Genomic DNA, 15,532 nt, shown 5'->3' on the forward strand with positions numbered 1-15,532 from the left:
TTGATCCGTTCTAGGCCTTGGAATCAAATGGAGATGGAGGATTTGGGGATTAGGGTTTGGGAAAGAAAAATGAGAGGGAGAGAGCTCAGCAGGTGAGCTGAGCATGGGAATGAGGGAGTTGGTGAGGGAGGGAGTGAGAGAGTGGTTTAAATACTGTGGGGCCCCAAAAATGGTTAACCCAGGTTCAACCGGTCAGACCGGTTGCTCCGACCAGTCAAACCGGTCCCGCCTAGGCTGACAGGTGTAGTTTTGATTTGTTACTTTGTCGCGTAAGTTTAAATCTAATAACCATGATTAAGTTAACTACAGAGGATTAACACCTGTAGTGTTACATGCTTGGCACCAAGCTCGTCCTCCTCTTCCCCGTCGTCATGCTCGTGCTCGCCGCTCGCATCTACCACTTCGGCCGGGTCCGGTCCGGCGGCAGGCCACCGCCAAGAAGCCCGTGGTTGAGCTCACCAAGGGTCATAGGGGCGACAGCATCAGTGACAGCGTCGGCCGAGTGTGGTAGGCGCGGCCGGTGCCGCTCTAGGACCGCGCTACGGGCGAGCTGGCAAGCTTCGACACCGCCTTCTCCTTCTTCTTCTCGGCACCAAGCTCCAGGAGGTCCTGCTCGGCAACAAGCTCGTCCTCCTCTTCCCCGTCGCCAGTGCCCTGTCCGGCGGCAGACCAGCACCCGGTCCGGCGGCGGTGGGCTGGACCTGCCTTCCCCGACTTACTACAGATTAAATTGTGTTGCTGTTGTGCTCCTACTGCAGATTCTCGCTCTTCGGTTGGTCGCGACTCTGAACGCAGCTCTCCTCCTGCTGCAGATTCTCCTACTGCAGGTTCAGAGGTGAGGTCCAAGGTCCTTCTCTGCAGATTCCTTTTGTAATTCTTTTGCAGACTCCACCTATTGAGCAACAGCTAATATGTGCTAATAATACTTACTGCACAGGCATATGAACACAATTGTAATATGTGCTAATAGCACTATGTGCTTGGAGTTTTTCTTTCATGGTGCTCTGATTACAAATCTGAAAATTCACATACCAAATATACACAACCAAACATTGCCTAGAACAGTTGACCTCAGTTATGATCCTATTAATCAAATTAGTTCCAGTGAAGCTAGATTAATTTTGCAACTTATTTTTCTGTGGGTCATGTGCAGATGGACTCATTGCTCCTGAGGTTGCTTGAAGATGACTCATCATCGGATGAGGACTATGGGCTACTATCTCGTAGATGGCATTTATCCCTCATGGTCCACCTTTGTCAAGACAATTAGAAACCCAAGCAGTAACAAGACAGCACACTTTGCAAAGGTTCAAGAAGCTGAGAGAAAGAGTGTTGAGAGAGCTTTTGGGGTGTTGCAGTCTCGGTTTGCAATTGTCCGAGGACCTGCTCGATTTTGGGACCAGACGACCTTGTGGCGTATCATGACAGCATGTGGCGTATCATGACAGCATGTGTCATCATGCATAACATGATAATAGAGGATGAAAGGGGTCAACCTGAAGATTTTGTATATGACCATGTGGGAACACCTGTGGAACCCAAACAAGATGAAGACCGAATCTACAATTATCTAGAAATGCATCGAAAGATCAAAGACCCCGTGGCACATAACCAGCTTCGCGACGACCTTGTTGAGCATTTGTGGCAAATACATGGGCAATGAATCTTACTGTAGGGGATGAAATGAGCTTTCTCATTTATGTAACATTTTCTGTATAAACTATGTTTACTGTGTTGTAATTCTGAAGCTATGAACTTGTAATTCTCTGATCATATGAACTATGTTTACTGTATAAACTATGTTTACTGTGTTCATTGTATTTGTTTTGGGTGTCACTATGGCCTGAATATTCAGTCTGAACTGCATTCTGAACTTGCTCTTGGACTGCACACACACACCATTTGAATGAAACAACAATATTGGAAATTCTGAATTCTTTTGCAAAAATGCAGTCCTATGCATTTGAATCATGTTGAGAGCAGACATGTGCATTGGAAATTCAAAATATAGTTTAATTTTCTTTCAGCTCCTGTATCTGTGGCTGGGCATAGTGTATGTCTCTGCATTAACTGAGCACACTATTTTTAGTGATGCTAGCTTTTGATCAAAAGATTTAAGCTCTTGGCTCTTGCAGAGAGAAAGAGCTGGTCAGTGACTCACTGCTGTTAAATTCTTGCCACTTTGCCAGGTATTAAATCACAACAAAAAAAGCTGAAACAAGTGATTGAATATTCAGTTGCAGCTTGGTCTACATCCACGAATTCTGAAAGGGTAGGCCTTGGCTAATCAAATGAATATTAAGTAAGTCAGTTTTACATATACCACGTTCCACAAGTGCTCCTTGACATGGAATTCGGCATATTTTAATCTGCAGTAAGTATACTTTATTTGCTAGACCCAAGCTGGTTGTTTACTAGTGACAGATCATCTTGTTGTTTACAGAAATTGTCTATCCTTCAGATCTTGACAGCAAAGCTATTACCCCTCCTTTCAAAACAGTGAGACACATTTTCTGAACCCGTTTTTCCAATGCTGAGTCCATTTCAGCATGATTTTCTGAAAACCAGTGTTAAGGAAGTTAATCAGTAACAGCAAGCATTCTGAATACTACAGAATTCAGAGACAAAAAAAAAACATTAGCTGGTTGCTGCTACTCTCAACTCTGAATGCAGAAAGAAGGCATGATGGCAATCATATGCCTATGTGCTCAACCTGAATACTGAATGGACAGCAAAGGCTACATCTTCCGGTACAAGCAAAGATACTTAAAGAAAACCACTTAGCCTGGATACTGAATGGCAACCTGATTTGAAATGGCATTCAGAGACGGCGCAGGTCAAAGAGGTAACATTCAGTGAGCAAAAAATAACTTAAAAATGAATGAAACAGTGAGCAAAAAATAACTGAAACATTCAGGTCATGTTCCATTCATCAGATTCAGGCCATGATTCGTCAGAATCTGATACTCTCATGACCATAATTCAGACCATGATTCAGTACAAGCAACATACTATCATGATTCAGTACAAGCTCTTTTTTACACTCTAATGAGCGGGTGCGCCAGGAGCAGCGCCCGGATGAGCGGGAGCTTGGCCCAGAATCCGGCCATCTCGGCGTCGAGCAGCGCCATGTTGTAGAAGATCTCGATGCCGTGGACGCGGCAGTAGTCGATCTTGTTCTTGATGGTGTTGACGACCAAAATTGGCAGTAACCTGAACAGACCGGTCTGACCGGTGTGTCCAGGCGGTCTGACCGGTCTAGGCGTCTGTAGACGGTCTGGCATGACCAACCGGTCTGACCGGTAGGTCCGACCGGTCTGACCGGTTTAGGATGAGTCCGAGTATAATTAGAGTTCTTAATATATTTAGATCTGTAAACAGGATTTCTTGCAGGGTAAGTCTTCCCCACCCTATAAATATAAAGGGTCACGGCCGATTGAAGGAGAACCCAATCGAACCAATCAAATGCATTTATCCTTATCGTTTTTACCTTTCTTTCTCGTTATCCTACTTTTCCAACCTCGACATGCTGTTCTTCTCTCGTCTCCATGGCGTTTGAGTACGCCCTAGCTGGCCTGCCGAGCCTAGGGCAACCCTACGCGCGCTTGCCCCGACGGGGTCCCTCCCGGGCGAGCGTTCGTCGGATCGTCGCCGTTGTGCACGGCGACCGGTCTGACCGGTCCCTCTGACCAGTCTGACCGCTCCACGCAGGAGGTGCTGCAAGGAGCTCCTCCTCGCGTCGCGCGACCTAGCGCGATCGTATGTTGGCCCGCAAAAGGCGTCAACATATTTTGGCGACTCCGCTGGGGACAAAGGTGTTTCGGTTTTTGCATAACCGAAATCAAGCCCTAGCAATATGGCGCAATCTGAAGACATACCTTTGGCGATGACTTCTGAACTAGGTCAAGAGATTCTTCGAGTACAGATCGACCTGAGTTTTTCATGCTGGATGGAGAACAAAGGATCGCCATCATACCACGATGTTCTGAGAGAGGTACTGTCTACAAGTATTTTATCCAATTGTGATCGTATTTATATCAAGTATTTGCTTGATAAATCTGAACTAATTGATATAGTGGATAAAGTAAATCCAATTCCTGTTGTTCAAAAGTCGGTTATTGAAAAGCCGACTAATAAACCTTGCAAAAATTTGCCTGATGTTGCTGGTCAAGATACAATTCGGCCGTCTCAAGCCGAATTTGTTGAACCAAAATCCCCTAACAAGAGCACAGAGACTAAATCTAGTACTTCAACGCTCGGGGGCAACAAAACAAAGGCAAAGATGCTGGTTGCATTGCAACCGGTCTGACCGGTTCCACGACCGGTCTAACCGATTCATCTAGGGTTTTGCAAAATAAATCAAAATCTAAGATGGTTAAGCCCAAAAAATCTGAGATTGGTGTTTGGAAAACCGTTGAATCCAAAGGCCGTCACAAACATCAAAAGGAAAAGCCGAAGCCCTTTCTTGGAGATCTTCCGGCTAAATCCAAAAAACAAAATAATGATGCTAGTCGGTCAAAACATCCAAAACACTCGAGGTATACTCCAAAACAACAATTCCATGATCGGAATCGGCAGCCGACTAATTTTCCTAATTCAATGCCGTTTTCATCATATAGGTCGTCTATACATATGCCATACAAATCTTATTATAGCATGTCTTCCTTTTATCCGTCATGGTATTATAATTCATGTATGCCGTCTCTTCCTAGATATTTGTATCCAGATTATATTACCTATAGGCAGCCGGTAATTAGTAAACCATCACCTACCATTAATGACCGTTTTGATGAAAAAGATCGGTCTATGAAGAAAAAGAAATACAAGGTGATCAAGCAAGTTTATCGTGTCAAAAAAGATGGACGGTTAAACAAAAATTCAGATTTGACACTAGATAAAGAAAAGCCGATTGTTGAAGAGCAATCGGATAGCTCAATTAGTAAAATTGTCCCCAATGATTATCCTGATTTAAACAATGTAGTTGAACAATGTTTAAGTTCGGCTGGGGGGCAAGATAAGAGCGACCATATCGGTTCTGACAGGACCGGTCTGACCGGTTCGTCAGATCGGTCTGACCGGTCTGAACCTGGAAAGTCTGGTGGTGCAAAAAATAGGATCAAGCCGACCTTTGAGGAGCTTCTGGATAAATACAAGAAGATATCTGCGCAAAAACAAAGCAATCAATTGGAAGGCAAACGAAAAAGGAGTTCTTCATCACCAAGATCAAGAAAGCATCAACGGTCATCGTTTTGGTCTTCGTCATTTATCCGGTCGATGCATGTACCATGGTCTGCATATTCAGGTTTGTTTAATCCATGGCTTGGTCATAATCCTTGGCTGCCATATTATGATTATCAGTTTTATACTTTACCAAGGAGCTATAATTTGTATAATCGGCCGCATTGGCCGTCTCAAGATTTTTGTTATTGAACATGCTAAGGAATGTAAAGCCAAAATAGTTTGCTGATCGTAAGTTAGAAATTGTTACATGCTAGTTCTCTTAGTTCGGCTATTTTAGCATGTTTGAATATAATTTATGGCCGACGTATTGTTAATCGTCGCCCTTAGACAATTTTGGTCCAGAGAAGTGTTCTTTGGCACGCAAGCTTTGCCAAAGAACAGGGGGCATATGTTGACGACCAAAATTGGCAGTAACCTGAACAGACCGGTCTGACCGGTGTGTCCAGGCGGTCTGACCGGTCTAGGCGTCTGTAGACGGTCTGGCATGACCAACCGGTCTGACCGGTAGGTCCGACCGGTCTGACCGGTCTAGGAGGAGTCTGAGTATAATTAGAGTTCTTAATATATTTGGATCTGTAAACAGGATTTCTTGCGGGGTAAGTCTTCCCCACCCTATAAATATAAAGGGTCACGGCCGATTGAAGGAGAACCCAATCGAACCAATAAAATACATTTATCCTTATCGTTTTTACCTTTCTTTCTCGTTATCCTACTTTTCCAACCTCGACATGCTGTTCTTCTCTCGTCTCCATGGCGTTTGAGGACGCCCTAGCTGGACTGCCGAGCCTAGGGCAACCCTACGCGCGCTTGCCCCGACGGGTCCCTCCCGGGCGAGCGTTCGTCGGATCGTCGCCGTTGTGCACGGCGACCGGTCTGACCGGTCCCTCTGACCGGTCTGACCGCTCCACGCAGGAGGTGCTGCAAGGAGCTCCTCCTCGCGTCGCGCGACCTAGCGCGATCGTATGTTGGCCCGCAAAAGGCGTCAACAGATGCACTTGAGGAGGTAGTGGTCACCGACGGGGTTCTCGCAGGGCTTGGGGGAGGAGCCGGTGACGAGCAGCACCCGCGGCTTGACGTCGTTGAGGAAGGGCGGTGTCTCTAGGTGGCGGCGGTGCCAGGCGGCGCGCTGCTCGTCCCAGTCGGAGATCTTGGGGCCCAGCGTGTAGGGCGGGTCCCTGAGCGTCCTCGGCGGCGGGTCAGGCTCGTCGTCACCGCGTCCGGAGGAGGAGGATGACATGGTGGTTGTGGCGGAGCCCCCGGACCTAGCGTCGTGGTGCTCGACGAGCGCCCGGTGCGGCCATCAGGATGCGGGGGTGGCGGCGGAGGGCGCGGCCCTGGCGGCGGTGGGCGCCGTGGTGCCGAGGGCCTGGCGGAGGCGACGCGGGAGCAGGGTTAACATTTTCGGTCGAATTTCGCCGAAATTTCAGTATTTTTTTCGTTTTTGCTATACACCGAGAAAAGAAATTTCGGAACTTTTCGGTATATTTCGTTTCAAAATTTAAAAATTCAAAAAAAATTGTAAAAAAATATGTAAAAAATATGATAAAAAACTAGGTGTTTTTCTGAGCGAGTTGCACTTGAAATAATTGAAATATAAGTTGATTTGGTTGGTTAAATTCACTAAATGGGTTCGGACCCGTTAACAATTAAGAGACCCGTTAACATTATAACCTACCCAACGCCCGTGGGCAGAGTCTCGGCCTTTCCCCACTCCCCTTGTCGCTCGCCTCTCTCACCCCTCCATTCCCCTGGCCGCCCGCCGCCACCGCAGCAGTTTCCGGTGTCCAGGGCCGAAATTTCTGCGGGAAATCTTCGGGTTCCGGCCGGGATCTACCGGATCTCTGGGCCGGGAAGGCGCGACGGTTTGCCGCCAACATGCCGGGCGGATTTCGTTGAAATCCCGGTGGAAAACCGCCCCTTCGGGCCGGATTTTTCCGCGGTCACCGGAAAAAAGGTATGAGATGTTATTTTGTGATGGTGAAGCTTGTTGTTGTTGATCTAAGTGAGTTAGTTTTGATAAATGATGAACTTCATACTATTTTTTGCAATGGGGAAGCTAGGGTTAGAGGGAATGTTAGGATTTGTTAGTTGATTTGATATTCTAGTGACAATGTGAAATGCAATGTATAGAAAAAATTATTCCAACGTTTTGGATATGAGTTGTATTCAATATTACTGATGAAATTAAGAGCCGATTGATTCATGTCACCTAGGTACTAAGTGATATAGAATAGTATGTAACCATAAAAATATTTATATATATGGACTTGCATTGTGCTACTATGTGATATTCATGAACTTACACCATGCTATTTTTCTGTAATTGTAGGACAATGCCAGACGTAGTGTGGGAGCATGGCCAAAAGGTCAGGGGTGGTTTCAAATGCAAGTATTGCAGGGAGGAAAAGGGTGGGGGAGGAGCAACACGGTTCAAAGAGCATTTGGCACATAGGGGGAAAGATGTGAAGGACTGCCCTTCGGTTCCGACCGAAGTTAAGGAATTCTTTAGTGAGCAGTTGGACAGGAACAAGGTTAGAGCAAAAGCAAGGGCCCGAGAAAGAGTGTTGAGGGACCAAGCAGCAAGGGGGCGGCACATTGACCTAGAGGAGGCGGGTGGCCAGGGGCACGACGAGGATGCAGAGCTACAGGCTGCCTTACACCAGTCCCGCCAAGAGTACGACTTTATGCAGCAAGCTGGGCCACGATACGAGAGGGGTGGACGATCTGGATCTGCCGCTGGATCTAGAAGTGGTGGTGTTGGAGCCAGTAGTGGACCGCAGCCTTCGATGTTCAGAAGGAGCCAGTCACAAGTCTCCGAGAGGGTTAGGGACTACCACCTAGGTTTGAGCAGTGGTCCACGGCAGCAAAGGATTGATACCGGCCCATGGACTATCCCGGCCGGAAAGTCGATGACCCATACTTTAAAGCTGCGATCGTGGAGAACCAGAAACAAGGTAACAACGTATATTTTGAGCTACATTACATATCCTTCATTGTGATCTCAATGCTTTCTCTTCTATGACCGCAGGTGTTGGAATCAAAATACCATCAGGGAGGGAGATAGATGGAAAATATTTGGATGAGAATGTGAAGGAGATAGAGAATGAGATAGAGAAGTGGAAGAAAGAGTGGGATGAATGTGGAGTCACCATCATGTGTGATTCGTAGACGGGGCCTATACGTAACTCGGTCATTAATTTCTTGGTGTATAGCGGTGGCACCATGTATTTCTTGAAGTCCATCAATGCGTCCGACAAAATACAGGACCATAAATACTTGTTGAAGGTAAGTCGCTTGTTGAAGGTAAGTCGATGAATCGATGCATTGTTCTCACCTTGGCAGAAAATATAGGACCATACGCATATCACATTGGCATTGTTGTGCAGGAGATCAGAGTAGTGGTCATGAAAGTGGAGACTCACAATGTGGTTCAGCTTGTCACGGACAATGGATCGAACTACAAAAAAGCCTGCAAAATTCTCTGTCACGAGTTCCCTAACATTGCATGGCAGCCTTGCCTTGCCCATACCATCAACCTTATGCTGAAGGACATAGGGAAGTGGCCGGAGCATGATGCTTGTATTCGAAGCGAGCAACGAATTTGCAGCTGGCTCTACAACTCCAACAGTCTACACAGCATGATGAGGGAAGCCATTGGTGGGGAGTTGGTCAAGTGGAATGTAACAAGATTTGGGACCAACTACATGTTCCTTGAAAGCATGTACAAGAAGAAGGACCAGGTTCATGACATGGTTAGTGTCACCTGAGTTCCGATGGTCCCGCCACTTCAATAGTGCAACTGGAAGGTACGCTTACGAATGCATGACAAGTATTCAATGGTGGGCGAATATGGAGTTGGTGATCAATGATGTTGAGCCTCTGTACATGTTTCTGAGATTTGCTGACTCCGACAAGACACCTAATTTGAGTGAGGTGATAATGGAGTATCAAAGCATGAGGCAGACATATGCCAGCAAGTTCAGCAGTGACTACCTCCGGTTTGAAAGGATCATGGCTGTGATAGATGCAAGGATGAGCACAGTAATGTCAGGCACCTATATGCCCACTGCTTGTGCTCTTAACCCTTACGTGCAGTACAGTTTGGGCACATCACAAACAGTCATGGCAGTAATGCGCAATGGTCTGGAGAAAATGTTGAATACTAATTCTGCAGCAATTGCATTGCAGGAATTTGAAACATTCAGGACGAAGCAAGGTGAGTTCTCTAGTGACATTGCTAGGCGAATGGCCATTGACCGTAGAACTTCACCAGCTGCTTGGTGGGCTACATTTGGGGGAGATACACCAGTGTTGCAAAGGGTGGCCCGACGCTTGTTTGTCGCAGTGTGCATCCTCTAGTGGATGTGAAAGGAACTGGAGCACCTTTGCATACATCCACACCAAACTGCGCAACAGGTTGAGCCACCAGAAATTGGACAAATTGGTCTTTTTGAACTACAACCTCCGCTTGCGTCTGCAACGTGCTATTAAGGTGGTCGATCCATATGACTATGATCCAGTTAGCAGTTTCATGGATCTTTCTTTGTACCGGCAGTCATCAGCAATTAAAGATTGGATGCAGCAATCAAGGTCCAATGGAGACCCAGCATTTGATGAAGACTCAGACTTCACTGACACTCCATTGCCGAGCCAGATGTTCACTGACATAGGCTCTGCTCACGATGAAGATGTGGAGGTATGGGCCGAAAAAACAATTGGGGACACACATCTGGGAAAAAAGAAGACTAAGATTGGTCCCGAAATGAGAAAAGGGAAGAAAACACGCACTGAGGAGGAGTTTGGTAGTGACGAAACCACACCTGAGCCTAGTGGTGGTGAGGAGATTGGTCATGATGATGATGATGATTCCAGTAGCAGTGAAAGTGATGGCAATGATGGCAATGACAGTGATGCCAATGATGGCGATGATGGCAACGACAGTGGTGGTAGTGATGGCGACGAGGGTGGACGAGCTGATACTTCAGGTTATTATATAGCTCCTACTATAATGTTCACTGGGGAGGAAGACTTCACCCATGCAACACAAGATACAGATCATGGAGCACCTACTTCACAACGACAAACAACAACGACACGTCGACATGGTTGACAGGCCCCACTTGCATATGATGAAGATAGCTCCAATTCTGCCTCCAGTGTTCAGTACTACAACCCGTACAGTACTTCTCCCCCTCAAGGGGGCTTTCTGTGGCCACCACCAGGGGTGGTGCACCCTGCCACTTCCGCAGGCAGTTGCAGCATTGTCTTATTTGGATTATCACGGCTACCTACCATATGGAGCTCCACAGTTGCAATATCACCCACCTACTTACGTGTATTTGCCACCAACAGACGAGCCGTATGAGGGACCACCGGGAGAGAGATATGAGGACTGAAGAATGCAGGTTCGTATCCTATCAACAAAATTTATCTATATATTTTGTTTTCTCTACTTATTCAATTCATTTCACATAAATATTTAAATGCAGAGAATATGCTACGTGGACTTAGTATGGACTATGCCTTTGCCTTTGTTGTATCTTTGGATTGTAATAATTCTAATGGACTTTGGATGTATTGCGTTGTATGTGTGGACTTTGGACATGAGTTATGTCTTAAATGGTGTATTTGTCATTGTTTTGTGGAGTTATATATATGTTATGCATTATAAACTGACAATATACACATAATCAGGGGAAACTCTGCCAAAATTTTCAAACCATTGCTCAAATGAAAAAGTTCTTAAAACAAAAGTTGTAGATCTCGAAAAAACTGAACAAAGTTGGTATTCAAAAGTTTTTCATTTGACCTCGGGAACAGTAGGAAAATCACAAATTACATCATTTTCCGGTCGAAAATCACCGAATTTCGGTCCAAATCACCGAAATTTCTGTCGGAATACATAAAAGATTCATTTTTTGAATTTCCGTCGGCCGAAATTTCGTTTCCGGTAGTTGGCAGGATTCAGAAAAAAAAACGAAAATGTAAACCCTGCGCGGGAGGGAATCGGGACAGGGAAAGGGAGTCCCTTTTCTATTTAGGATTGGAAAGAAATATTGGAGATTGATAAAAAATAAAGAGGAAAGGGAGATGGAAAATCAATCTGTTGGAATGTTTTTTTAAATATCAATTCCATATATTGAGAAAAAGTGAAAAGAGGATAGGAGAAAATAAAACTGATGGAGTTGCTCTAACTATTAGGAACTGTTGGAGAAGAGGTTCTTCTTCTCTCCCAATATTTTTTTGGCATGTCCAAAATCTAGTTTTTTGGGACTATATTTTTTGGGCACTCTTGGAGTTCCCAATATTTTCTTCCCAAATCATATTGTTTGCCAACTCCTCAAATTGGTATAGGAAAGAAAAACAAAGTTCATCTCCGAGAGTTTCCTATTTTTACTCCCCAAAAGAAAAGTCATAAATCCCACCAGCTTAATAATTCTATAGCGATTCCTCTCCGTCGCCCCTCCGTTTTCCGTCCGCCGCCGCCTCCTCCAGCCGGCCAGCCCTCCCTTGCAGCCGACTAGCATCAGAATCACACTACCCAAGTACCCAGATACTCTGGTATATGATATATCCATTCTATGTTAGTCCTCCTAGTTTGAATCGGAGATGGACATGTGCGTTCGCATCATGCAGACATTTTGCTCGCCTGCACTTGGAGCTGCAGCTGCTTCAGATACTCAATGGCCTCGTCAAGCATTGTCTGCACGCCCAAAAAAAACACCACGGCACAAACACATTTCAGTTCATATCCAGCACAAACACAACTCAAGAACCTTCAATTCATGGCGAAAGAGAAAGAGGGACAGCTCTTCTCGTTTTCCAACCTTGTTGGAGTTCGGTATCAGGCTCTGCAGCGCCTGCATCTTCTTGTTGATCTTGCTCCTCCTCCCCTGCGCCCAAAAGTAAACCAAATCAAGCAAGGATCTTCAGCACTCGCACGGAGAACTCAGAAGAGCACAATGCGAGACGAAAAGTTGAAGACCTCGATAAACGGCAAGCTGCAGCACCTTCTCGTAAAGGTTATGCACCTCCGCGGCGCAGCTCCGTTTGCTGCCGGACCCCCCGTGCTGCCACGCCTGCGCCGGTTCCGGCTCCGACAGGCCCGCGTCACTGTCCCCAAGCCCGCCTGCCTCCTTCCCGTAGTCCGCCTGTTGGGCGTGGCCCGGCACCAGCGTCGCCGTCGGGAACGCCGCCACCCCGATGAACATCTGGCGCCGCACCTCCTCCTCGACCTCCAGCCGCCGCCGCCGCCGCCGCCGCCGCCGGTAGTGCTGATAGGGAGGAGCCACGGCGTGCGCATTTTTACGCACGTGGGAGGAAGATTTAGCGATCGTTAGGAGATGGAAGTTAGTAGGGGGAAATATTGGAGAGAGTTTTTTTTTCTTAAAAAATAAGGATGGTGAAATAGAATTGGGAATTCTTGGAGATGGTCACATCGAATTTTTTTTGGCTGTAATGCTAGGTCATCTACTGTTCCATAATACAATTTTTTATTCTTTTTCATTTTGAATAGTTCAACCTTATTGTTGCAGGCTTGCCGATGGGAGGGCGGAGTCGTGTACAAGAGCATCTTCCAAGTTAACTGCGTGGATTGTGACTCATGAGCGCACCTCCACAAGCTGATTCTACACAAAACCCTTCACTTATTGAGTCCCTTCCATTTGGGCCGTGTTTAGTTCGAGTGTAAATTTTTTTCGTTTGAATCTTGCTAATTTGAAGTACTAAATGAAGTCTATTTACAAAACTTTTTGCACAGATGTGTTGTAAATCGCGAGACGAATCTAATGATGCTAATTAATCCATGATTAATCAATAATTAAGTAGGCTCATTAAATTCGTCTCGCGATTTACAGCCCATCTATGCAAAAAGTTTTGTAAATAGACTTCATTTAGTACTCCATGCATGTGTCGAAATATCCAATGTAGCTGCTCTTGTTTGTGTGAAAAGGATATATATGTTTGCCTTTATTATTGATCTGCGTACACCACGCTCTGCTTATCATTTTGCTCCCACGCTAGATTAATTTCAATGCTAGTCTAATAACATTTGTAAAACATATAGTTGATTTGCAAAGGAGGATTACCTTGACTTAAGTCTGCTTCCGGCCTAAATTAAATCAACCTAAGTGAAATAGAGTTTCTATCGTTCCGCTGCAAGAGTTTACTATGAGACTTCATACACCTTAAAGTTCCTAGAACGAAAAGAAGTTTTTTGGAGGCCCTTATCCTCATTACGCCTAGCATTGGGTGGGCTGGATATTTACCTTATCAACTAGCAAATCAATAGGGGTTCCATTTGATTAAGCACCTGAATTGGCACCTGAATCGTACTGAACCGACTGTTTGTTAGGCTATTGTTCTCCTATTCTTTCGAATCCATGAAGTAAGACATTGATTTTGTAATAATAAGTTCCCTTGAAAAGCATTGGCGCACGTGTAAGCGAGTTGCTCTACCGAACTGAGCTATAGCCCTTGTCAGAGATATCTTAACATATAGATAATTTCTTGTCAAGATGAATATTCTCTAATGCCAAAGGATATTCCTTTGATTTACTATATAATATAAACATACAAATTAAATTGAATTAAACTAAAAGATAAGCAGAGTAAAGTCTACTAAAATTACCACAAAAATGGAATTTCACCAACATCCGGATTTTTTTATATATATTATTTATTTTTATGCTTTGTATCTAGCAAAATTGTAGGTAGAACGACATAAAAGACACTGGATTCCCCATTTTTGGGAAAAAGAGAAATTCTTGTTCATGGAACATCCATACAGAAAAAAGCCGACTATCGGATTTGAATCGATAACCCTCGCATTACAAATGCGATGCTCTAACCTCTAAGCTAAGTGGGCTTACATAACAGAAATAGTGTAACAAATAGAAACATATATAGAGAATCTGTAAAATGTCAGATCTTAATTATTAATCTTAGTTATTAACTAGTTCAAAATTGGAAGTTTTACTTAGAATTAGTAAAAGAATTAGTAAAAAAATACTAGAATTTCATAAAGATAAAATTAGCTTGATATGGTTAACTAAAAGATATTCTTAAATAGAATTCTAGAATTTATTGAACTTTCTTTTTATTTCTCTAATTCAACCATCTCAACAATAGAATTAGATCAGAATAAATAATAAAAATAATTTGTTCGAGATGAGATAAAGAAAAGAGTTTAGAGACGACTCCAAAAAATTCAAAGGGTTTTTCTTTTGAAGTCTGTCAGTCAAAATTAGCCAACTTAGTCATGAGTATAAATGAAATTTGTTTTTTCTTTTCTTTAAGGAAATTAATGCAAGTCATAATCTAATTTCTATCTATTTGTATTATAGACAAAAATTGGAATCATTTTCTCAGTATAGAAGATGGAATTAGCGATATTTTTTGTTTATAAACTCCCCTGGCGGGTGGCTAATCTCAGGAATGGCCATTTTTGATACGATGCAAACGGTCACACCTAATATATATACAATATGCCTCGGAATAGCCGCGTCCATGGCCTCCTTCATTCTGCTTGGAGGTGTTCCCACCAAACGTATAGCATTCCCTCACGCTAGGATTATGCTTCACTAACCTGCTAGTGCTTATTATCGGGCAAGGACACCAGAATTTTTACTAGAAGTGGAAGAGTTACACAAAGTTTGCAAAATGATCACAAGGGTTTATGCACTAAGAACAGGCAAGCCTTTTTGGGTTGTATCCGAAGACATAGAAAGGGATGTTTTTATGTCAGCAGACGAGCCAAAGCTTATGGACTTTTCGATATTGTAGGGGATGAAATGATTGACGAGCATTGCGATACTGATCCAGTGTGGTTTGCAGAAATGTTTAAGGATTGATAGTGGCTGTATTTCTTGTAAATTTATTTCAAACCTAAATTCGGGTTTTATGCTATTTTATAGAAAAAAGAAATACTTCATGATGAATCATCAGGTTAAGGTCGATCTAAACCAATCCATTTTTTCTATATACGTACGACATGCTAACGGTTAAACAACTTATTAGATTCGTGGATAATTTAAACTATTATTTAGAGATAGATAGTACCTCTTTCCTTTATCCCCTCGAACAAATCGAAATAATTGAAGTTTTTCTATTTGGAATCATCTTGGACCTAATTCCAATTACTTTAGCAGGATTATTTGTGACTGCGTATTTGCAATACAAGCGTGGGGACTGATTAATTTCTTATAACGTACTCTATTTTTCTTTATCCTATGCAAATCCAAGGTAAGTGAATAACAGTGTTGGTCTCGTTTTTATACGTTCCATTCGATCT

The 15,532-nt window shown here is 44.1% G+C and overlaps 2 protein-coding genes across 2 annotated transcripts; one reads left to right on the plus strand and one right to left on the minus strand.

Annotated features, from left to right (window-relative positions):
* Window positions 1-9,009: 9,009 nt before the first annotated feature.
* On the plus strand, window positions 9,010-10,851 carry LOC120658794. The gene is made up of 3 exons (XM_039936978.1): window positions 9,010-9,477; window positions 10,525-10,646; window positions 10,731-10,851. The coding sequence occupies exons 1-3, from the start codon at window positions 9,064-9,066 to the stop codon at window positions 10,750-10,752; spliced, it is 558 nt and encodes a 185-aa protein (XP_039792912.1). The 5' UTR covers window positions 9,010-9,063; the 3' UTR covers window positions 10,753-10,851.
* Window positions 10,852-11,468: 617 nt separating this feature from the next.
* On the minus strand, window positions 11,469-12,599 carry LOC120658795. Its single transcript, XM_039936979.1, has 3 exons — window positions 12,227-12,599; window positions 12,069-12,134; window positions 11,469-11,944 (listed from the first exon to the last, which is right to left on the minus strand). Exons 1-3 carry the CDS (start codon window positions 12,542-12,544, stop codon window positions 11,870-11,872), a joined length of 459 nt encoding a protein of 152 aa, XP_039792913.1. The 5' UTR covers window positions 12,545-12,599; the 3' UTR covers window positions 11,469-11,869.
* Window positions 12,600-15,532: the final 2,933 nt, after the last annotated feature.

The sequence above is a fragment of the Panicum virgatum genome, chromosome 2N, assembly GCF_016808335.1.
Source record: "Panicum virgatum strain AP13 chromosome 2N, P.virgatum_v5, whole genome shotgun sequence".
NCBI classification, from domain to species: Eukaryota; Viridiplantae; Streptophyta; class Magnoliopsida; order Poales; family Poaceae; genus Panicum; species Panicum virgatum.